Raw genomic sequence first — 24,412 nt, 5'->3', positions numbered from 1 at the left:
CAAGCTGTGTGACCTCAGGCAAGCCACATAACCCCTCTGGGCCTCAATGTCCTTCAAGTTCAAGGGTGACAGTGACAAATGTCCTGTCTCCTCGGCTCAGCAGAATATGAGCTTAGGGGACTTCTCTGGTGGTCCAGTGGCTAAGACTCCACGCTCCCAATGCAGGGGGCCCGGGTTTGATCCCTGATCAGGGAACTAGAACCCACATGCCGCAACTAAGGATCCCACAGGCCACAACGAAGGTCCCACGTGCCACAACTAAGACCTGATGCAGCCAAATAAATAAATATTTATAAAAAAAAGAAAGAGAGAAAGAGAGAGAAAGAAAAAAGAGAAAGGAGAGAAAGAAAAAGAGGGGAAGAAAGAGGAAGGAAGGAAGGAAGGAAGGAAGGAAGGAAGGAAGGAAGGAAGGAAGGAAGGAAGGAAGGAAGGGAGAGAGAGAGAGGAGGGGAGGGAGGGAGGGAGGCGGGAGGAAACGAGCTTAGGAATGACTGACAGGAGCACAGAAGCTTCCAAGGCCCCTCAGCGTGCCGGGCCATTTCCCCAGTGAGGCTGAGAGGAGGCTGAGCAGAGGCTGGCTCCTCCGTGAGCACGGGCATAGCAGAAAGAACGCAGGCTCTGGAACCACACAGACCTAAAACTGGACCCCAGCTTTGCCAATGACTTGCCGTGTGGCCTTGGGAAATTCACTTCCCCTCTCTGCGTCTCAGTCTCCTCAAATTCACTTCCCCTCTCTGCGTCTCAGTCTCCTCATCTGTTAGCGTTTGCTCTGAAAGCAGCGGATCCTAAGGGCTGGGGTGGGTGCCTGCAGAAAGCAAGCCCTGGGCAGCATCTGGAAGGCAGTGGCGGCCTGTCTCGTCCTGCAGCGGGGGAGGCGGGAACCATTTTTGGAAATGCCACAGTACAGATCAGTAAGGTAATAACAGCCCCCAGAGCATCCTCGGGGCTCCCAGCCCCTCCCCAGGTAGGCTCAGCAGGGGGAAGCTGGAGATGCTGTGCACATCCTTCTCTGGAGTCCGAAACACTTCTACTCCAGTGGCCTTCAGAGGCTGGAAGCAAGGTGGCAGCGACTCCAGGGGAGCTCAGGACCTGGGCAGAGAGAGACAGGGCGTGGGCTGGTTGCAGCCTCTGGACCTCAGGCCCCACCTCGGCAAAGTGGGGATAAGCCTTCCTCAAGGGCTCCGAGATTGGACAGTATCTGTCTTGGTTTTTCCAGAAGGAGCCGCACCTCTGGACGAGTCTCTAGCCTCAGGCCCCAAGCTAACTCCAGACACCAACGTGGGTCCAAGAGACGAGGGCCCAGATTACCTCCTACAATGTTCCAGAGGGCACTTCTACCTCACTGGTCCCCGTCATGGCTTAGGCAGAAACAGCCAGACAGCTGGGGTCTCTAGGGGTCTGTGACCCACCAAAAGGTGTGTATATGCACAGAGGCCTAAGGGGGCAGAACCCTGCCACACACATAACATCATGTTGTACACCCTGAAAGAGGTGTGTGCATGTACATACACACAAGGAAAGGTCTGGAAGGCCACCCACTGAGTCATTATAATGACTTAAGAAACTTCTATTTTCTTTGTTTCTCTGAAAACATGTATTGTTTGCACAATAAAGAGAAGGAAAGATGGAGCTGCTGGATGTGTTTAAATAATTACTCTTTCACCCTCCTTGCCCCCCACCATGGGCACCACACAGGGCTCTCGGCTTAGACCCAGGAGGCCTCATAACCCATGTCTGTGGCGAAACCCACCACCCCACCTAGGGCCCGAGCCAATCAATTAACATGGCTTTTAAAAGATGTTTCCAAATGATGCAGACAGGGAAGAGCGGAAAAGGGAGTCCCTGAGCTGAAGAAATCCTTCACTGAAGAGCCGTTCTCTCAAGTGCTTTTCCCTAAGGAGCCTGAAAGGCCAGGCATTCTGAGAAGACACCAAGGACGCAGCTTCATTGTGTTAAAAATTAGTGCCAGGAGAGACCTCAGTGTGACTCCAGCTTCCTCCTTTGAGGAAAAACCCATTTAGATACATCTGGAAAATCCTCACACACTCAGTATTTTGGGGGCCTGCTCCAGGCCCTACACTGAGCGCTGGGGACACAGATGCTTCCCTGCCTTCAAGGAGATCTCATCCCGGTGGGGGACAGAGGCGCTGTATGGTTAGTAAGGAAGCCTCGCTGTCAAGGGGCGTGCAGGAGAGCTTCTGAGTGGAGGACCTGGAGGAGGGCAGCCAGCTCAGGTCCAGAGGGTCAGGGAAGACCCCAGCTTTCCCCTGGAGCTGGTGTGGGGATGAACCAAATTAGTCAAACTGCAACCACCAAAATGCTGGCTGCGCAGAATACAATGTTGCTCGTCGTGTTTATCTCAGGGCTGGGGACCAGCTCAGAGTCGATCCCTCCTGATGAGCCAGGCGGCTGCACCTGAAGCTGAAAGGAAGGACGCCGGGGATCGTCTGTCTTCCAGACACAACAAGCCTCCCAGGGCCGGACACTTTCTCTTCCAGGACTAGGGAGAACTGAAGTCCCAGTTTACACCTGTTGCCCCAGAGTTATTGTGATAATGTCTCTTTTCACTCAAGACATCCTGGTTTGGGGAAAAAAAATTTATAGTCATCCTACCCATCTGTCCACCAAAGCTTCATGGCAATCTTCAAATGTCTCCAGTCAGCGCCAGCCTGCTTGCCAGCCTTAAGATGCCGTCACAACTGTGTTTTCAGCCTTCCTCTGTCCACTTGCCCAGAGGTGAGAACCTGCTCAGATGATCATCACCTGCAGTGAAGCCTCCCCTGATCCTCAGCCCTCCCCTAATCCCCTAGTTCTACAACCCTCTGTCCATTTGCTGGACTCCTAACCTTGATCACAGTCCTAAGTACTTAGATTCTGCAACAATCTGTTTGCCTTTCTCCTCACTGGTCTGTGAGTTCCTTGCAGACACAGACTGTCTCATTAATCTCCAAATCCTTCCCTCACAGCCCAAGCACCTGGCTTATGGAGGCATTTGGTAAGTCTGTAAAATTGACGAGCCACCACCAACCATGGCTCCCGTCAAGGTCCCTCTCCCTGGTCCCAGCTGCCTCGCAGAGGTGTCACTCGGGGACACTAACATTGCTCAGAAGTGGGTAGGAGCCCTGGTTAGGCTGCCACTAAACAGCCAGGAGGCCCTGGGGCTCAGGGTCCCCACGATCCACAAAATTAGGGGCTGATTTGGCCAAATGGTCTCAGTGGAGCCTTACAGCTCAGACATTTTGCAACTCTGAAGTCTAACTTTCATCCTTCTTCTGAATAGAAATCAGGCCCCAGTGATATCACAAGCCTCAAAAATATTTGACCCAGCAGTTTCACATGTAGGAACTGAACCTATGGAAATAATCACACAAGTACCAAGATTTATGTATGAGGACGTTCACTGCAGCATCATTTGTAATAAAAACTGTAAACAAATCATGGTACAGCCATATGATAGAATACTGTTAACGATTCCAAGTTTGTGTGCCTGACGCCCAGTGAGGCCAAATGGAAACATCAGAGTTTGGAGCAGAGAAAGGTTTATTGCAGGGCCACGCAAGGAGATGGGTGGCTCACGCCCCACAAAACCCCAAACTACCTGAAAGCTTGCAGCAAAGCATTTTAAAAGGTGAGGGAGGGGTGTGGCTGGTTGTTACAAACTTCTTGGTGCAGGAATCCTTTGTCCCCATAGGTCAGGTCACCATGTTCCTGTAAACCTCCAACAAGCCAAGTATTATTCTCTGTTCTGCAACATTTTATCTCTGTATGAGCAGAAAAGTGTAATACTCTTAAAAGGTATAGCCCTTGGGACATTGGGATTGACATATATACACCTGTTGATACTATGTATAAAATAGGTAACTAATGAGAACCTTCTGTGTAGCACAGGGAGCTCTACTCAATGCTCTGTGGTGACCTAAATGAGAATGAAGTCCAAAAAAGAGGGTATATATATATCTATACGTAAAGCTGATTGTAAAGCAACTATAAGCCAATTAAACAAAAAAAGGTATAGCTTTGAGAATAGGCTGTCCTGTATATTTCAGGCTACAGGCAACATTCTTAACTGGAAGCAAAGGCAAGAGAACACAAAGATTAAAGTAAAAGAAACAGATCTAACATGGAGTCAGATTTGTTCTTCCCTATCACAATACCATCCACCATTAAAAACCATGTTTTAGTAGAATATTTAACAACATGAGAAAATGGTCATGTTAAATAAATCAAAAGGAGACTACAAAAACAGGACCTCTATTAAAAAAAAAAAGGAAAAGGAAAATCATACATGTTTGCAGACAAATAGGGAAATGTTGAAAGAAAATTCACCAAAATATTAACAGTGGTTTTCTCTGGGCACTGGGATTAGATGACCCTATTTTTTTTTCTGCATTTTTTACATATTCTTCTACAACATTTTGTAGTTGGAGGGGGAAAAAAGGCTGTTAAAAAATGTCAACCCTCCGTTGTGTGAGGCCAATGGTAGGCAATGGAGGAAAATGCCATAAATTGTGAAAACCAGAAAATTTCATCAGAACCCTTCCCAAAGCCAGCGGCTGTGCCTTTGGTGGATGTAAATGACATAAACCAGAGGAAAAGCAGGACATGGGCATCAAATGGAGCCGAGACAACCTCCTTGCACCCAAAGGTGGCAGGGAAAGCAGCCCACCTCATTGAAACCCCCCAGCCACTATCTGTCCCCAGATGAGACTGACCTAAAGGCTCCCTCTTGTCCATCTCTATCCTTTCCCCATCCCCTTCCTCAGATCACAAAGACAGTTTCTGGATTTGCCAAGGGCCTGAGAACTTATCCAATTCCACCCAGGCGTCCTAAGGCCTGCTCTGTGCCAGGCCCTATGTGGGGCACTACAGTCAAGAGAAATCGGATCAAGACCTGTCTGACCTCCCTCCCAGGGAAGGAACCCTTCCTGCAGGTCACCCAGCCTCTTCTTGTCCCCCTCCAAGGACTGGGAGCTCACTACAATCCATGCAGCTGGGGCCACGCCCATCAGTCTTAGAATAAAAATCCTCCATCCCAGCCCACCTTACTCCTCAAGGCCTTTCCTCTACCATCCCAAGTTCTGCCTTGTGTTCCATCCAAGGGTGGGGCTCACAGGCGACCAAACCCATTCCCTCACCCCCTCGGTCGTTAGGCATTCAAAAAGCCCTTTCATCATCTTGGGCACAGGCAGCACTCCCGGCCTTGCCTAGCAGGCAGGTGAGGTGGTGTTTATAGCCCAGGAATAACTGGATGCTAATTCCCTTCTGTAGAAGAGCGACTGAAGTTTCAATTCCCTCCTCTATGAACTCTGAACTGGGGCTAGCTGCAGCTGGGAGGCCGTGACTGATGCGGAGCAAGGGGCTGTGTGCACGTGTGCATGCACACGCATGTGAGCGTGCACACACGTAGCTCAAACCCAGCCCACGGCCCCACACCCACCAAAGTTATTCTTATAAAGAAAGACCTCGAAGTAGAAGCCATCAGCCCCCAACTCCCCCCCCAGTTCTGTCAATGAGCCTTCACATAACACCCCTACCCTCACTTTCAGGTGAGCAAACCTCTTCCTGCCAGGCGTGGTGTTCCTCATTAGAAGCAACCCCAGTCCTGTCTGTCCAGTCCCTGTCACACCTAAAGCAGGAGGAGCTGCCGATCCGTTATCCTAGAAACTTCAAGGACAAGTGCCATTTCTGCACATGAACAGCTGGTCAAGGCCTCACCTCTCTGACACACCAGCAAGCCCTGAGTCCCACCCACTCCTCGCCCCTCACACGGCTACACCCTCCCCAACCCCCATTCTCAGACAATCCATTAAGAGACCTTCACCTCCCTACTGTCCTCAGGCGAGACTCTGGTCCACTGAGGGGTCTACTCTCTGGGAGGGGGAGGAGTGGGAGCCCACGTTTTGAGAAGCAGGGGTATGGACATCATCTGGACTCCAGGCCCACCTCAACCACTAGGGTAGCTGTCAGACCAAGTCCCCCACCGTCCCTGAACTTGAGAAACAGGGACCCTGCGTCTTCTCACTGTTAAAGATGTTGTCGAGAAGAGGATGGGATGTTAAGTTAGTTCTCCTCGGAGGGGCTCCCCCAAGGCACCGACACAGGCCTCACCCCTTGCTGCCCCGCTCCCTGCTAGGACGCTCCCCTTCACCTGGATGCTGGCCCTTGAGGAAGTTTTGAGTGGAAAAGAAGCTCTCTAACCAGCGTTTATATAACAACAACATAAGCATTTTATTTTTTCATTAAGCTTCTTAGTTTCTTAGTATCACAATGGAATGATGAGAAAACAAGAACAACAGAAAAAAACCCCATGGGTCTGCAAATCTCTGACAAACAGCAGAGACTTCAAGGCAATTGAGGGGGAGGGAGGGAGAGGCTTGACAGAAGTGCCATAGTAGTTCCAACATCATGCCTCTCCTTAGCCGGCTGAGCCGGGAGGGGTGGGGAGGTGGAATGGTGAGAAGGTGGCACTGTCACAGCTGTCCTTGGCATTTCTGCCTCGTGACTGATACACGCATGATCTGCACGGACCACCCCACAGGGTTTCCCGTTGCCTCCCTGGTACCTGGCCGCATGATCCCTGCCTGCTCCAAACCCCGGGACACCCCGGAGCCAGTTCTGCTGGGTGGGTGGCAGGAGAGGAGCGTGGAGGGGGGTGAGGGCAGGTGACGCCGCTCCGGGCGTGAGAAGCCGAGGAGTGGCCGAGGCCCGTCCGGGAGACACCCATGGCAGCAGGCGGAGGTGGTGCAGGTGGCGGCGGCAGGAGTCCATGTCCCTTGGGCGGTGAGCAGGCCGCACCTAGAGCTTCACGGTGCCGGGGGGCAGGCTGTCATTGCAGAGTCTGTAGTAACGCAGGTCGTTGACCAGCCTGTGCACACTCTGGGTGAACGAGGGCAGGTCCTGGAAGGCAGGGGCACAGCTGCAGCCCAGCCCCACCCAACACCCCAAATCACCCCCACCCCACCAGCCCACTCCTGTCCCACAAGGCGTCCGGAGCTCTGAGAACATTTGACAAAACACGAAACTTCACTCATTCTTGCCCCACGTGTCAGCAAAGGCACGGTGGGAGAAAAAGAACAACAGCTGATACTGCCCTAGTGCCCACCACGTGCCAGGCCCTGTCCCAAGCGATTCAGAGACAAGTCGTTTAATCCTCACTGCCAGCCTGCGGTGCAGGTTGTTAGTACCATCATTTGAAGGATGAAGAAAGCAAAGCGCAGACAGATTAAGAAACCTGCCACGGGTTACACAGTCAGGAAGGCAGGGGATTCAGACTGGAGTCACTCCCGAGCACGGCTACGGCTCCCCTCCACCACAGCCGGCCGAGCCACATCTGCAGAGCCCTTCTCCACTCAGGGCTCCAGGTAGGCCCTGCCAATCAAGAGTCACAGTGGCCCATATGTCTCATGACACCTAGCCTGCTAGGCCACAGAATACAAACAGAGAAGGCCCCTCACAGCAGGAAGCCCAAATTCAACCGTGGACCACTACAGGACCACCCGAGGTCTGCTTCTTCATCTTTGGATTGGGATTACTGAAGGCTGGATTGCAGGTCCACAGGCAAAGTAACATCAACGGTGCCTGTCCATACCCCCTAGGCCACCTGGCTAACCTCTCCTCCTCTTCAAAGTTTAGCTCAAAGCCTGCCTCTTCCAAAAAGGCCACTTGGATACATCCTGTTTCCTGGCTCCAGCGGGCTAGGTCGGTGCCTCTGCTCCAAGCTCTCTGAGGCCCTTGGCTCACCCTGCCTGCGGACAGTGAGGGCAGGCCCTGGGGGCAGAACCCCCAGCTCCAGATCCCGCTTCCTGGCTCCACCAATCCCAAGTTCTGTAACTGCCAACCAACTGCTGCCCTTTCCGAGCCTGGGTTCCTCTGTGAAGTGGGGTTGAACAACAGGACCTACACTTCAGAAGGCTGCTGGAAGACTATAAAAAAGCCGAGGCAAATAAGGTGCTTGGCTCAGCGTGGTCCACAGAGGGCGCTGTTGCCCATCTTCCCAGCAGGACTCCTTAAAGGCAGGGAGGCATGAGCTCCTGGACACCTGGCACAGGGCTGGAGTAGAAGCCAGCTTCAAACACACAGTGGATGGATGAACGAATGAATGAAGGCGCTGATTCCTTTACTTATTTCATCCTCAAAACAAACCAAGGGATATTTTTAAAATCAGTGTCACCCAAATGCCAAATTCGAATGTCTTGAATGGAACATGGCAGTATATTTCTGCATTTTTAATAAGCACCCCAGGTACTCCGATGCATACCTATCAATAGCTTTGAAAACCACTGCTTTAAATCAAGAAGTTGACTGAGAATGACATCATTAGAAACTGATCATTAAATATTAGGATTTGGCCTCCAGGATAAGGATGACAAAATACCCAACTGGCTGAAGTGAACTTAACGAAGCTCAGGAGAAAACAAGATCAACGCCAGGGAGAGAAAGTTTCCAAGACAAGGGAAAACAGGAGCTGAGTCTAAGAAAGAACTACCCTGACACGTATCACAGACGAGACAAGCAAGGAAGACGAAGAATTTGCTCCAGCAAGAGCAACACGCAACCCTGGACGCTGAAGTGGAATGGGGACGGGCTGTTCTCGCACGGCAGTCAGGTCAACACCACCAAGAGGATGTGGGAGAAAGAGAAGGTGTCACTGCATCAACTGTGAGTGGCTGAAAGACGAAAATTACTTATTCGATTGGAAAAGTTCCAGGAAGAGCCTCTTGGCGGGCGAGCAGCCAAGACTTAGCAGCTGAAACTGGAAGGAGGAGGACAGGTGAGGGCCCAGCAAGGAGGCCCCAGGACAGGAGAGGCTGGGCACCACGGGACCCGGACACACTAGCAACGATGGCTTCACGTGCATCCACAGACCTCACCACCCCAGTTCTCACTCAAGGGGCTGCCCAGGCGGAACAGCCCACCTGACCGTCTCTGGGTGGGCAGTGGGAGGCAAGAGCATGAGCGCTGTGAGGCTCCTCCCAGGGCCTGGCAGCAGGTCAGCCCCACTGAGCCTGGCATCTGGAAGAGCCCAGGGCCCCACCGCTAACCGCTGGTGCTTGGGCTCCCAAGCATCAATCTTCACAGCCTGTCTGCAAGTCCTGGCTGTACTGGCTCACGACCCAGAGGAAACGAGCTGGGCCCCAGTCAGAGGTGGGCTCGACAGGGTGCAAAGAAGCTGAGACAAATCAGGCAGACAGCTGGGGCCAGAACCGGGCCCAGTAGCTGAGACGAAGAATATACGTGCTGCAGAGGCCACCATTGGGGGACAGCGTGTGCCCCTCAATCCAGCCACGGCACCGAGTCATCCAGGAGCCCGCACAAGCTACAGTGGAGCCGCCGAGGGCACAAAGCACGCGTGAGGCAGCCTGCCCCCTCCTCTCAGAACAGGTGCCAGGCTTGAGAGCCCACGTCTGCCCTCCCTTTAGCCTGGCCTCTCTCTCCTCACCCGATCCATCTTGAAATTCCGCCCCAGCACATTTTTCTGGTTGGCATCCACACCGTCACAGCTAGTCAGGAACTCTGGGAGGAAGGCCGCGAAAAAGCCATCGAAGTCCACAGAGGCCATGTTGTAAATGGCGATGCCAATCTCCTCCTGCAGGAGGTCGTGGGACTTGTGAACCAGGACCTGGAGCAGCACGTTCACAAACTGAAAGAGCATGGTGGTCCGGAAGATCTTCTGCAGACGGAAAGAGCAGGGTGAGCCAAGGCCGGGCGGGCTCCCTGCCTACTCCCTGTCGTGCTCCACAGCCACTGACCTGAGGAGGGTGGCCTCGGCCTGGGCCCACGACACCTCTGATGAAGAAACCTTCATCTGAGAGCTGGGGCACTTACCTTGTGGTACAGCTTCTGCTTGGTGTTGAGAGTCTCCAAGTAAAAGAGATTTTGTTTAAATAGGTGGATGTCAGGCTGGAGAAAGGACTGTCCAAAAGCCTAGGAAATAAGACCACCATTTTATAAGCAGCCTTTCAACACCCTCAGACCCAGCCCTTCTAGGGCACCTCCCTACGCCCAAAGCACTGACACTTGGCGGCGGTTCCCCACGCCGACGCAGGGCGGGGGCACCTACTGCCTCATCCTCCTGGCCTGTCTGGTCAGATCTTTGGAACGCTCCTGTGTCGTCTGAGCTCCCAAGTCCTCCCCACTGGGCCTCACTTATTTGGTCTCATCTTGCACCTCTTGTAATAAACCTCCACACCTTCACAGGATCTGTCGTTGAAGGAAGCAGCTAACACCTCTAGGCAAGTACCTCAGCCATCTTAGCAGATACCAGAGGCTGCCCTCCCCGCCTCAAGCCAACCACTCGCCCATAAGCCACCCTCTCCTTGGCATCCCAGGTCTTATAAACCACAAATCCTTGAAGGCTCCTTCACACCTGGCTGCCTCTGCCTTGGGGTTAAGCAATAGCAAATTTTTAAACTACTCTGCAGTTTCTGGGCTGTGGGAGTTTCCAGTTCACCCCCCACCCCAAACACAAAGAGCCCTGCTCCCACAGAAAGTGACTGAGGAGGAGTGGGGGAGGCCAATGAAATGTAAACCCAGTGGTGGGCAGGACATTCCCCAGAAAGAGCCAGTGATGGCCTCGTCATTCTGTCCTGGGCTGCTAAACTATGAGAAGGGGGTCTTATAACCCCTGCTGTAGTGATAAAATCTCCAAGATGCCCAATTGTTTTATTTAGTTTTTAAAGTCGGGTTTATTGAAGTGTAACACAGAGTGAAATGCACCCTCTTGAGATTCACCATTGTGTAATTCTGACCAACACACAGAGTCATCAAACCACCACAATGATCAGAACAGAACATTTCCTTCTCCCAAAAAGTTCCCTCATGCCCCCTTTGTGGTCAGTCCTCTCCCCTTACCCTTAGGCAACCACTGCTCACTCTCTATTCCCCTAGATTTGCCTTTTCCAGAACATGTGTCATATGATGGAATGCAATCAGCAGTATATAGCCCTTTGGAGCCGGACTCTTGCACCTGGTGGAATGTATTGGGAGGTCACTGTGTTGTGCGAATGAGAACAGGTTCCTTTTTACTTGCTGAGGAGCAGGTGCCACAGTCTGTTTATCAAGCCACTGGCTGATGGATATTTGAATTGTTTCCAGCTTTTGGCAACTATGAAAAAAGCTGCTATAACATCTGTGTACAGGTTGGGGGAATATATGTTTTCATTTATCTTAGGTAAAATATTTAGAGGTGGGATTGCTAGATCACATAGTAATTACATGTTTAACTTTATAAGAAACTGCCAAACTGTGAAGCTGTTTTCCAAAGTGGCTTTTACCGGCCCTGAGTGGAGGACCAGCCATCAAAAGTCTTGAAAGCAAGGACAGAGTTGAAGAGGGAGGTAGGAGAGGAAGGAGAGAAGGCACTTGAATACTCCCAATCCAGGCCCGTGATGGGCTGTCAGAGATGGAAGTTCATGAAAATAACTGCAAAGACCAGGGGTGCGACATCCGCTCTTCCACACAGGGAGAGCGCGTGAGCGTGTGTGTGTGCGCACACGCTGGGAGGAAGCTGAATGGAAGAACGGTAGAATCCGCTGGTTTCCCCGTGACGAAAAGCTAGCACTGAAAAACCAAAAAATAAAAATAACTCTCTACTTCAGCCGAGGCTTAGAATAAAAAAGTTGTACGACTGAGTGCAGAACAAGGAGTGCGTCTGAAAGCGGTCCCTGAGCAGCCGGCCACCCTGGCACGGGAGGCCGCCCGCCTCCCACAGTGGTGTGTGCTCAGCCCCCAGAGCTCACTCTCTAGGGTTTAACAGTCGCACTTGATCAGAAAAGGAGACAATCACAGGGCAGTGCTTCTCCCAACACGGTACAAGCCAGAATTATCTCTCAAAAATGCAGATCAACTAACACACTGCTGCAGGTAAGGAGGGCCCCAGGTGGTCCTGACATGGGCAGCCTCCTCACACGTGGGGCAACTCTGCTATAAGGCAGAGGGAACTGAGATGTATCCAGCATCCTGGGTGCCATGAACGCTGTGTACACTCTCATTTAACCCCACAACAAACCCACAAAATAGGCACTATTATCCCTACCTCACAGATGGAGAGACTGAGGCTCCAAGAAGTTAACTAACTTCATAGGTACTAAGAGGTAGAGCTGAGCTTCAGACCCAAGACCACGAGGCTTCAAAGTGCCACCGTGTGGCGCCTGCTGCAGTGGCCACGTTAGAGGCAGTGGGACCATATGCCACAGAAGCAAAGCAAGGGACAGTCGGCCAGTGGACCCAGGTGGTATCCAGAATGATGCCTGTCTGTTCCTCGATCACAAGGCAGCCTCACCAGCTCTGCCACATTACCTGCATGATGGCACTGAACTGAGGCTCATTCTCCATCTGCTCCTCAGCAATCCCCCTCTGGACACTGGCCAGGATGGTGGACTTGAAGAAGTACCTCCAGTTGTGATGGAGCGTCCGGAAAAGGAGCTCAAACAGCTCAGCCTTCACATCAGGGGAGGGGCGCTGTGGAGACACACACAGACCCTCAAACCTTCAGGGAGCCACTCACAGCCTGGGCCCGGAGCAGCAAAGAGGCCTGAGAGATGCCTCCTAACAGCCAGCAGTGTGTTGGCTTTCCACCCTCACTCTCGTCCTGTCAAGCCCCCTGTGGGCCAGCAGTTCAAACGAGGAGTTCTTCGGCAGAGACATGGCCACAGTTGAGACACAGAATGCCTGGGTCGGTGCCAAGGGGCCCTTTTTCTGACGGAAGCACTCAGCTTTTTAAGCTAAGAAAACAAGGCTACTAAATGGAAAACAATTAGGAATATGGATTTCCTGCTGAGCAAGCAGCTGATCTGATCTGTCACATTTTCTTGGTGGTGCTGTTCCTTTGCCAGTATAAAAAAAAAAAGCTGTCCCAGCTAACCTGTTGGTCTTATGCAACCTCTGAGGATAAAGACAAATAAGAAGGTTTAAAAGAGGTTCTGCCCTCTATAGAAAAGGAGTTTAAAGAGCACTTAGAAACCACCGACAGCAGCGTTAGAGGGCCTCCAGGTGGAAGCAGCACCTCGGGGGAGGCACCGTGTGGCGCTAACTGCTCTCCCAGTCTGTCTCCTTTCTCAATGGCAAGAGGAGAGGGTGAGGGAGGCAGGCTCAGCAATAATTTTCACATTTATCCAAAACTCTCCAAGTCACTGAAGAGCATGACAGGTCACATTATTCCACAGGTCTCAGCAGACTTAAAAATTATAAGGCCCAGATCTATTTAATTCAGCTTTGATTAAAGTTAAATTAAGACCAGGGGGCACCAACTTCCACGGCAGGAATCCTCAGAGGGCGCAGGTGTGTTTAATGATGCAAAGCAACTGGACTTACTTAAACTTTAGTTTGGGCAGGTAGGAAGGTTAGCCCTCATTTACGTAACTATTACAGAAAACTTAAGTTAAATATATATTTATTCTGAATTTTGTCATGCTGAGTGGCTGTTTTCTAAGAAGGACAAAGAGCTTTCTAATGATGAAAGCTTTGAATGGTTCTAAGAACTTGTTTTGTATCCTTGAGATCATGAAATTTCTTAATAGGAAAGTGTTATGAAGTGTTATTACTACAACATTTGTTATGTTTGCTGGAGAAAACCATATATTCACCTAAAGTTCTAAATTGTTTGCCATGGGACACTGATCTTACTTATCAATCAACCTTGTGACAATTAACCTGTTATGCTTACACCAGATTAGCTCTAATTAACTCAACCAACATAAAAAAACCATACCACGCTAATGGCATTCTTTCTCAGAAAAAAAAATATTTTATAAGAAAAATAAAATAACTAACAAATTAGCTTTAAAACACAACACATTTTCCTCAATATTTCATTCCCTCCCCCATCTCAGGCAGGAGGCAGCACAGGGGACCACCCCAGCCCCTCATACCTCGGCGATGATGGGATACACCTGCTCCATGCACAGGGAGATGATGCTGGGGAGGAAGGGCTTGAACACCTGGCCAGGCTCCTGGACCACCACCTGCAGGATCTTCAGGAACTTCTCAACCACCCGGCAGCCAGTACTGCCTTCGTGGAGGATGCTCTCGGCCAACTGTTCTCTGCAGACAGAGAAAGCACACAGTAGCCAAGAAAATGTTTCTCTGGGGAGCAGTATGAAAACCAACACTTGTGGCAAGTGAAGGAAAGGAGCAAAAAGTCCCACACTTTGTAGCCAGGTCGCACCACTTCACATGTGGAGTCTGAAAACCTTGGACACAGTGGGTCTGTGGTTACCTGGTAAACATATTGAGGAAAGTCTGTATGATCTGCTCAGTGAAAGGCACGCCCATCTGTACTCTAAGGCCTCGAAACAGAGTGAGGAAGAAACTCAGCATCTCATCAGTCACATCTACATAAAGGGACAAAGCAAATGATTAGAGACAGGTACACAGGGATAAACAGAAGCCCTTGGCTTGATGCACTTCCTTCTGCAGTCTGCACTATCCTTTCTCTCTAAGACTTCCTGCTGGAAGAAATTTCCCCAACACCATCACAGCCAATGACGGAAAGTGGGAAATGATTAAGGATGTGCTGAGAAAACAGCTCTGGTACAGAGAACTCTGCCTGATGGCTCACAATAGGAAAAGAAGGTCATCTCGAAGCCGCCCTCACTGCCCAGCACCCAGCGCCACGCAGAATTCTCACTGCAGGTGGGTTATTCTGTACTCGCTGATGCAACTACTGAACTGGGTCAGCCCCTGAGGGCTTCAGCCACTTCTCTATGACTGATAATCTGCAGTTGGGTCCAGGGTCAAGGGGCTGAACGTGGACAGTGAGGGTGTACTCAGATTGCATGGCCCTGGGCTATTAAATAGATTAACTGCAGAATATATTGGTTACATTTAGTGTGGCTCCACTTCCAGATCTAAACAATCATCTTGTAGAGTACGTTATGGCTTGAACCGCACACACTCAGGGGCAATCGGTGAACATCTGCTGACTGAGAAGCCCTGGATATTTCTCTCATAAGACTGACAAGACCACTGTAAGTGGTCATGAGAGCCAGGCGAGTACATCCAGAGACCCAGAGAGAGCCTTTCTGAGTGACAGTGACAGTGTGCGGAGGTGAAGCATCTCAGCAGAATCCACCTTGCCGTGTAAGTAAATAAGTGGAACTATCAGAAAAGTTCTCCATCCCGCTGCAACGCCCCTCTTACTCCCATCCATTCATGTTCCCAAGTGACTCAGCGACACACGACAGCACCGCCCTCCGCCTTCACCATCTAGGCCGACCCCACCGGACTTGGCCTGCCCTGCAGAGCTAAGCAGTTACTCCGGTCCTTGTCAGCACCACCCAGCAGTGAGGCCTGCGGCCAGCTCCTACCTGACTGATGGATAAAAGCTGGAAAGAGGGCCAGGGAGACCTGAACGGATTCCTGCAGGGACTGGTAGCAGATCTGTCGGGACTTGGTGGATTCCCCAGAGATATTCTCCACGATATCTTCTAAGACACTAAGTGTCTGGTGGATAATCACTTTGGCTGCAAACCAAGATTAAGTTGCCTGTTATGACTTGTCTGAGGATAAAGCAGGGTAAGAGGGAACACAGGGAAGGGGAAGAAACCTGCAAAGTTATTCAGAGGACAATCACACAGAAGTCTCTCTTGACTGAGTTATCAATCTCTCTCTGTATCTCTCTTTCTACATCCTTTTCTTCCTTTTTTTGTTCCCTTTCTACTGTCAGGACTCCAGTTGCCTGCCAGCCAGCCTGCTCAGTTTTTTGCTTCTATTCTGCCTCTATCCACCTGAAACATGTCCACAGAGAAGATGAAATGTCCCTCAGGTTAGGTGTCTTGGACTTAATCAAGACTGTAAGATGGTGATAGACCAGTGAGAATGTTAAGTGTCACAAGGTAATCACCACAGACAAGAATGGACACATGCAGATCAAACACCCTCCTTCAACTCCAGACATGGCTCTAGCCCGGTAATCCACACAAGCACCTGCCATGCACATCTACTGCTGCTGTGTTAAGGAATCAACTGCCTGATCAATTCTTGGTCTACTGGGCCTGAAAAAATATATATAATTATTATTATGTTGCATTATATTATATTGTAATATATATTGTATTATATGTTACTGACGATAAATACTTCTAACAATCCCCTGATGTAAGAGCTCACTGATGACTCCATATAGCACACAGGGGAAACAGAGGCAGTGGCTAGCAAACAGGCAGGATCTCAGAGGACAGAGCAAGGGCCTGCGTCAGAGGGGCCTGGATGTGAATTGCACGTGGTCAACACAGCTACACATGGGGGTGGGATCCTCATCGGTACACCAGGATTGGCCAATAGCCCCCACCTTTGCAGGGTTGCTGTGAGGATTAGAGACAAGGTTCAGAATGATTCTCGCAAAGCACCTGACATATCAGGAGATCCAGCACAAGGAAGTTGTCACCATTCCCCAGCACCTGTGGGGTTTTTCTTCCCACCGGCTGCCTCAAGAAGCCCCACAGGGCTCAGCCTGAGCTTGACAGACTCGACGCTGGCGTAGCTCCAGAGGAGGAACTGGAGCTGGGCTGAGAGCCAGCCTCCACCTGCTAGGGCTCTCTGGGTGGCCCTGACCCCCAGAGCCCACCAGCCTCTGTGAGGGCTGCAGCAGCTTCCAGGGAAGGGGACAGCAGAAAGAACCCAGGCTTTAGAGGGGCACTGGGCCAGGTTTGACTCCTGACTCTGCTTATTCTGAATCTCGGTTTCCTCATCTGAAAACATGGAGAGATGACACCGCCTCACTCATAGGACTGGGCATGAAAGAAGACAATGGCTCGCAACAGGCCTGGTCCACTCAAGGCTGGTCACAAGGATGCTAGAAACTGAGCTCCTGAAGAAGCCATTCACTCACAACACTACCAGCACACGGATGCTCACTGAGCCAGAAAACTGCACCTGGCAGACGCTTCCCCAAGAACACACAAGGCACAGGGAAGGCAAACAGAGTCAAGAGACCAAAATCTGACCTCTGATGTGAGCGTATTTAAACAAGAACCAAGATTTATTCACAAAAATGTGCAAGCGGAAAACTAAAAGCACAACTAAATATGCAATAATAGGAAAATGGATTAAATATGCAAAAACAGGAAATAACGTAAATTGGTACTTCCACAGGATAGGATGTTATAAAACCATTAAAAACACTGCTTTCAAGAAGAAAGGCTAATTAATAATAACAAAAAGAAAGGTTGGGGGGGGGGCTTCCCTGGTGGCACAGCGGATAAGAATCCACCTGCCAATGCAGGGGACAGGGGTTCGAGCCCTGGTCCGGGAAGATCCCACATGCCACGGAGCAACTAAGCCCGTGCTCCACAACTACTGAGCCTGCACGCTACAGCCCGTGAGCCACAACTACTGAGCCCGCAAGCCACAACTACTGAAGCCCACGCACCTAGAGGCCATGCTCCACAACAAGAGAAGCCACTGCAATGAGAAGCCTGTGCACCACAATGAAGAATAGCCCCCGCTCGCCACAACTAAAGAAAGCCCGTTGGGCCTCCCTGGTGGCGCAGTGGTTGAGAGTCCGCCTGCGGATGCAGGGGATACGGGTTCGTGCCCCGGTCTGGGAGGATCCCATATGCCGCGGAGCGGCTGGGCCCGTGAGCCATGGCCGCTGGGCCTGCGCGTCCGGAGCCTGTGCTCCGCAACGGGAGAGGCCACGACAGTGAGAGGCCCGCATACCGCAAAAAGAAAAAAAAAATAAAAATAAAAAAAATAAAGAAAGCCCGTACTCAGCAACCAAGACCCAACCCAGCCATAAATAAATAAATAAATAAACAAACTAATTAATTTAAAAAAAGAAGAAGAAGAAGAAGAAAGGGGCAATGTGGTGAAGAGCAACGGATCTGGAGCCAGTCAGACCTAAATCACACTCCTGACGCCACCACTTCCCCTGTGATCCAGAGCAACATACACCTGCCAGGCCTGGGGTGGGGGGTAGGGGGTACGGGATACCTTTATTGTGGACAGATTGGCAGACACTCCCTGAAGCTGGTGATCACACTGAGCATCGCCAATAATGGGATAAACAGAAGCGATGCAGTGGAAGTACACGTCACTACCTGGGTGGTATTCCTGCCAAAATCTGCTGGAAACAACCAGACAGAATAAGATTATGGGACTTTCTACAAGAAAACAGGTCTGGACGCTTTAAAAATGTCAATGTCATGACAAACAAAAACTAGGAATATTTTTCTTTATTAAGAAACTAAAGAGATGTGACAATCAAATGTAACCCATGATCCTTGAAGGTATCCTTTTTTAGAAAGCAAAAAAGGACAGTTTGATAACAACTAGGGAAAATTTAAATGTGGTCTATATTATTAAACAACATTATTGTAACAATGTTCCACAGCTTGGTTGGCTGTGTTAATGGTGTTCTGGTTATATAAGAGAATATCTTGTTCTCAAAGATAAAGGTTAAGTACTCAGGGATAAAGTGTTGATGTCACCAACTTCCTTTAAATGGCTCAGTTAAAAAGAAAAAGTGTGTGTGAGGTTGGGGAGAACACAAATGTGGCAGAATATTAACAACTGGTGAATCCTGGTGAAAGATATCAGTTTCTCATTTACTTAATCTTTCTTTTTAAAAAAATTTTTTATTGAAATATAGTTGATTTACAATGTTGTTTTAGTTGGAATGGGGGTTTAATTCTATTTTACTACCATGTATTTTCTTGGCTGCTTTGGGTCTTTGTTGCTGTATGTGGGCTTTTTCTCTAATTGTGGCAAGCGGGAGCTACTCTTTGTTACAATGCGTGAGCATCTCATTGTGGTGCCTTCTCTTGTTGCAGAGCACGGGCTCTAGGCGCGTGGGCTTCAGTAGTTGCAGCAAGCAAGCTCAGTAGTTGTGGCTCGCGGGGTCTAGAGAGCAGGCTCAGTAGTTGTGGCGCATGGACTTAGTTGCTCTGCAGCATGTGGGATCTTTCCGGACCAGGGCTCGAACCCCTGTCCCCTGCATTGGCAGGCGGATTCTTAACCACTACGCCACCAAGGAAGTCCCTCATTTACTTAATCTTTTAACTGTTCTGTAGGTTTGGAAATTTTTCAAACTATAAAGTTGGGATAGGAAAAACTTTCCAGCCTTCATTTCACCACTTGTAGAACGAGGATAATAAGACATAGCTCAAAGGGCTATAGGGAAAGCTAGGTGAAATAACGTATATAAAGTTCCCAGCCCAGTGCCTGGGACAGAGTACACACTCAACAAATGTTAACTATGTTTTTCATTACGTTTACTGTGGAAATCATTATGCTATTCAGCAAATATTTCCTCACATGGTGGCAATCACCCTTTCCACTTCCTCTGAAGTTAAGCCCTGGCCCTATAACCATTCACTGTCCAATGAAATGGGAGTGGAAATGACAAGCATCATTTCTAGGCAAGAGCTTTAAGAACCACTGCACAATTCGCCATGTTCCTTTCCCAACGTAAGCACGGACTACAACCGAGCCATCATCAGCCTGGGTCCCCGAGTGACTAGAATAAGAACAACCTCCCCAAACCCCTGACGCAAGCTGGACACATAGTAAGAGCAAGAAAATAGATGTTTTCCCTGCATTAAGGCCCTAAGCTTTGCGGGTTGTTTGGTACCACATAGCATAACCTAGCTTATGCTACTTGATGTAAGTACATGCAAGATAAAGTGAGAAAAGACCATTAAGCTTTATAAAACATGATTCCACAATAGCTGTATGGAACCCCTAGGCAGATTACTCGATCTTCACATACCTTAGTTTCCTCATGGATAAAATCAGGATAATTAACAGTACCTAACTCATAAACAGTACCTACTAGAATTAGATGAATTACTCAATGTAAAACACTTAGAACAAGGATCAGACAAAGACCAGACTTTGAAGGTTGATGTTGGCACAGCCAGAGATTTGATGAGGATGTAAGATCGCCAAGGCAAGAGCCTGGCACACAGGATGCCCTCACTAAGCCAGCCATTCTTATGCAGCTATATAACTATAAAATATTCTTACAAATAGAAAAGGGAAGACAATGAGGAATCAAACCTTAGCTAGACCAGGAGTCAGGACAGGTCTGCAGGGGGAGCTATCATGCCCCACCACGTATTATTGTCAGTTACTACAAGTAGGAAGGTGTTGCCTACTTATCCCGCAGGAAGAAGAAAATTATTCTCCCACCTGAAAACAGTCCAGCAAATCACAGACTAACCAGTGAGAAGTCTTTATACTTTGGAGTCCCAGGTTCCTCCAGTGGACTCTGGTTATTACAGCCCCTAGCAACTCCCCCTTTTACCCTATAAAAGCAAGTTCCCCTTCCTAGTTCTTTGGATTTGCCTATGGTCTGCCGTAGTCCTCATATCCTGAGAACTGCAATTCCTCTGGCTATTCCCGAATAAACTCACTTTTGCTGGTAAAATAATTGGCTATTACGGTATATTATTATTAAGGTTGTTAACAATAAGACGGTTAAAAAGGTTACTTTCTAAAATACTAAAAATAGTGAGATTTAAGAGTTTCTTTTTCCACCTGTATACCATTCTAGTATTTTTGTACAATTAGCATATGTTAATATTTCTAATTATAAAAGTAATGCTTTTTTTAAAGAATGTTGAGTACACATGACTAACAGTTCACAAAGCATTTTTGCTGACATCAGCAATGTTCTATTATTTTCTTTCTGTGAAAATAGACTGTATTTTCAAAATATTTAATATTTGTTATTTCAGGAAGATTTTTCAGAGAAAGCTGATGCCTTCTACTTGAACTACTGAGTTCTCTTGATTCTTCTTTTTCCTCCTCCTTTAATATAAACAATCAAACTTGAAGATACCAAGCTCTTTCAAAGCCTCTTAAATATATTTGGAGAAAGGTTAGAAACGGTTTCAAAAGATAGTTTCATGTTTCCCAGTGTGTAGAAGTGAACTGCTTTGATTGCTTATACAAGTATCTGAAATGGATCAAGAATCACTGTAGGATGTTTACCCACGGAAGGCATCATCAAATAATGCCTTTAAATGGATGTTTTCCTTATTTTGGACATTTTAAGTAAGAGACGGGGCAATCTGCATTCAGGAAATAGGTTCATCTGATGTGTTCACTGAATTCCACAGGTGAGCAGGATTCTACCCCCGAGTCCGACTCTGCTGCCTAGCAGCTGCGTGACTGTGGACAGATGAATTCACCCATGAGCCCCAGATGCAAATCCCATCTGCCACAAAGGAAGAATGATGCCTGCCCTACCTATCTCCCCAGGCTGTCCCTGCCTAGGGGCCACTTACTGTCATCCAGGGGCATCTTCCTCTGTGGGGCGACAGCATTGGGTTTCAGGTTGTGATAATCCCGGGAGAGCGCAGAGATGAGGCTGGCATGGTTGATGGAGCGCACAGGCCACTGCTGCTCATTCTCTGGGAGGTTTGGCCATGGAAGGAGCAGGATATTAGAGAGGGCTCGGCACACCAACACCTGTGCCTGGAAGAGAACCCAAGGCGTCCATCAGAAGTTTACGAGCAACATGGGCAGCAGAGGGGCTGTGCCTGACATAACCTTCAGTACCTACCACACACAGCGAGCTCAGGCCTCAGGCTCCTTTCTTAAAACCTGGGCCTGGGACTTTGGCCCAACTCAGATAATCCAGGGAGAAAAGAGAAACGGAGGCAAAACCACAAACTCTGGGTCTAGCACATCTCAGGGCCGGCCTCAACAGTCCCTCTTAGGGCTGGCACTTCCCCTCTAATTCAGTACTTGAAGCACTACAGAGGGAGAAGTCACAGACACTGAATCCAACCTGTCCCTCAGCTGCCGCCGTCTGACACCCTCCGAGAAGCTACTCAGAACAGTGCTGGTAAGAGTCTCTTACAGTCAATGTGCCCTTGGCGTCAAGTCAGAAGCAACACATTCACATCCCAGGTGCTTTTAAGTAACTGCTTTGACTCCCCTATGACCCCACCCCCGTTCTGTTGTTTTTAAACTTCTAGCCTGAGCCTCCCGGAAGATTTTAGGAGAATATACTTGTCTGGAGTGTCTCAACCCTAAGAAAACAGACAGTTAACAACAAAAGCAGACTGTTTTAAACCAGAAAGAATGCAAAGAGGACTCTCCCAACACCAGCCAAATTGCCAGCTCTTAAAGCAGCACAATCTCCACGCCTCTTGGGAGGAACATTTTATGTGTGAATCAGCACACTGCCTGTGTTAGGAAGGTCCTGACAGAGAGCACTGAGGCTGCATCGGTGCCACGCATATAAGAAATCCACCTGTGTTGGCACAGCCTGTAAGCTCTAAGTGCAAAAAGAAAGGCTAGACTTCTTCCTCAGCTTCCCTGAGCCTGAGCCACATGGCTCTGGGGACCCCAGGGTAGCCCTGAGGCCTCACCTTATCAACCAGCCGCTGGGCAGAGGCATCGGTGATTCTGTTGAATACTTTCTGTACTGCGGGGATGCTGATCAGAAAGACGGGTCGCACAGTGGTGGCCAGTGAGACCAGTAAATGGCATGCAGATAGCAGCAATTTGTCTTGGACCTGGAGAGGGAAGAGGACATGATACGTCAGCTCACAACATCTCCTGTGAGACTGGTTATCAGAAGAACTTGGTGAGGCAGCCACAAGCTAAATATGGTTCTTGGATGCCAAAGTATACCACCTAGGCTCTGGCTCAAAGAACTTTTCCTATAATGATGCCCAGCAACAAGGCATCCTCTTCCTTGCCACATCCATAGCTCCTGCCCTCAAGCCAGGACCACTCCCCAACGCCCCCTGCCCAGTTCCTCCCATTCTCAGTCACCAGCATCTTTGAGCTCAGTCACTTCTCAGCTCAAGAATCTACAGTGGCTCCCATCAGCTCTTAAATCACATGGCAAACTCCTTGGCATATCATTCAAACAGCTGGGGATTGTTCATCTCACTCTTCTTGCTCCAATCAAGTCAAGATCTCTCCACGCAACCCCCCCACTTTCTGCACTCCATCAATCGCACCAGGCTCGCCTACTTCCTTCACCTCAACATGCCAATCAAAACCTTGGTTCACATACCATTCTATCCCTTTCAAATTAGCAAAAGAGAAGACTCTTTGAAAACAGGACCTAATGCTAGTAAGACTGTGGTGAAAACACACACCAAACAGTCAGTGGCACGTAGAATAATTTAGGGAAAAAAATTACATAACTTCCTAGAACCACAAAATATCCCTAACTTTTAACCCTATAATCCCACTTATTCTAAGAAAACTACCTAAAAGGACAAAGCTACATTCATGAGTACACACATTTCAGAGTTATTCATTACAGAGTGACTTTTTATCAAGCGGAGGCAACGTAAAATACCAGCAATGGGTAGGTAAGTTTTGAAACAACCCCTCACAGGATATCATAACTCATTTACAATTACAAACACAACAAAAATTTACAGAAAACAATACATTGTTCTGTTAATAGTGGTACAGGATGCCATGTATGATTAAAACTACCCCACCCCCCAAAAAAAGAAAGAAAAGAAAAAAAGTATATGCTTTAGAAATATAAATTGGTGGTCTTCTTGGAGGATGACTTAGAATCTATCAAATTTTACATGGATATAACCTTCAACCAAGCAATTACACTTCCAGGAATCTACCCTACAAGGATGTACACACAAGGATCTACTTTCCATCAACAGAAAAATCATTATACACCCCTACTACAGAATAGCATTGGTCAATTTGAAAAACTGAACTTGATCGACACGTGTAAAGGGCTCCGAGGCATACTGTTAAGCAAAAGAAGATATCTGAAGATATCTCTCCAACTATCTACAAACTTTTACGTATGCAGTATGTGAAAACAGGAAAAAGTCTGAAGGATATACAACGAACTGTTGACAGTGCTTCCCTTGGAAAGGAAAATGTTTTGAAGGTAGGGATTAAAGAGTACCATAATTTTTTAGTCTGTATATCTGAACAGTATTTTACTTTTTGACAATGAGCATGTATTCATGTGGGACTTAGAGAACTGAAAAAGTAGTTATATTTGAATTTATATGGACAACAACTAAAAAGGAACATGAAATGACACATAGTTCTATCACAGCAGTAAGAATTGGGTCTCATGCTTTGTGGTATTTTAATGTTATAATAAACGGGTATATGAACAGAAGGACAGACGTGGAGTTAAAGAAAAGGTGCAGCCTTTGCTGTTTCAAGACCTTGGTGCTGATCAGGGGTGTGACTGCATCCATGGTGGTGGAAATGAGCGTAACAAACTGCTGCGTATTCTGCCGATGAGCCTCACTGCAGTACTGTGCTAGCCAGTGAGAGTAAGCCTGCAGAGCAGCCAGGGACTGAGCGTGCCTGCGAAAGGAGAGAAGACGTGATTTTAAAGGTTATGGTCAAAATATATTATCACTAAACTTGTTTCCACAGGAGGGAAGAATTTCATCCATCACATTTACTATTCTAGGACACACGTGAAAGTGTGGAAACCATTTACTTG

At 48.7% G+C, this 24,412-nt stretch overlaps 1 protein-coding gene across 2 annotated transcripts in view; it reads right to left on the bottom strand.

Moving 5' to 3' along the window:
• Window positions 1-6,203: 6,203 nt before the first annotated feature.
• Window positions 6,204-24,412, bottom strand: part of XPO6 (exportin 6) — a 109,008-nt gene continuing 90,799 nt past the window's right edge. For both annotated transcript variants that reach the window (XM_081256998.1, XM_081256997.1), the window contains exons 15-24: window positions 24,126-24,270; window positions 22,323-22,469; window positions 21,231-21,420; window positions 15,306-15,461; window positions 14,216-14,330; window positions 13,869-14,040; window positions 12,298-12,459; window positions 9,826-9,924; window positions 9,440-9,670; window positions 6,204-6,897 (exon numbers count right to left, since the gene is read on the bottom strand). In XM_081256998.1, coding sequence (XP_081113124.1) covers window positions 6,796-6,897; window positions 9,440-9,670; window positions 9,826-9,924; window positions 12,298-12,459; window positions 13,869-14,040; window positions 14,216-14,330; window positions 15,306-15,461; window positions 21,231-21,420; window positions 22,323-22,469; window positions 24,126-24,270 — 1,519 coding nt within the window. In that variant the 3' untranslated portion in view covers window positions 6,204-6,795. The remainder of the gene's footprint in view (window positions 6,898-9,439; window positions 9,671-9,825; window positions 9,925-12,297; window positions 12,460-13,868; window positions 14,041-14,215; window positions 14,331-15,305; window positions 15,462-21,230; window positions 21,421-22,322; window positions 22,470-24,125; window positions 24,271-24,412) is intronic.

This window comes from Mesoplodon bidens (assembly GCF_964165515.1).
Source record: "Mesoplodon bidens genome assembly, chromosome: 15".
In the NCBI taxonomy this organism is placed as follows: Eukaryota; Metazoa; Chordata; class Mammalia; order Artiodactyla; family Ziphiidae; genus Mesoplodon; species Mesoplodon bidens.
This window is presented reverse-complemented; position numbering and strand designations above follow the sequence as displayed.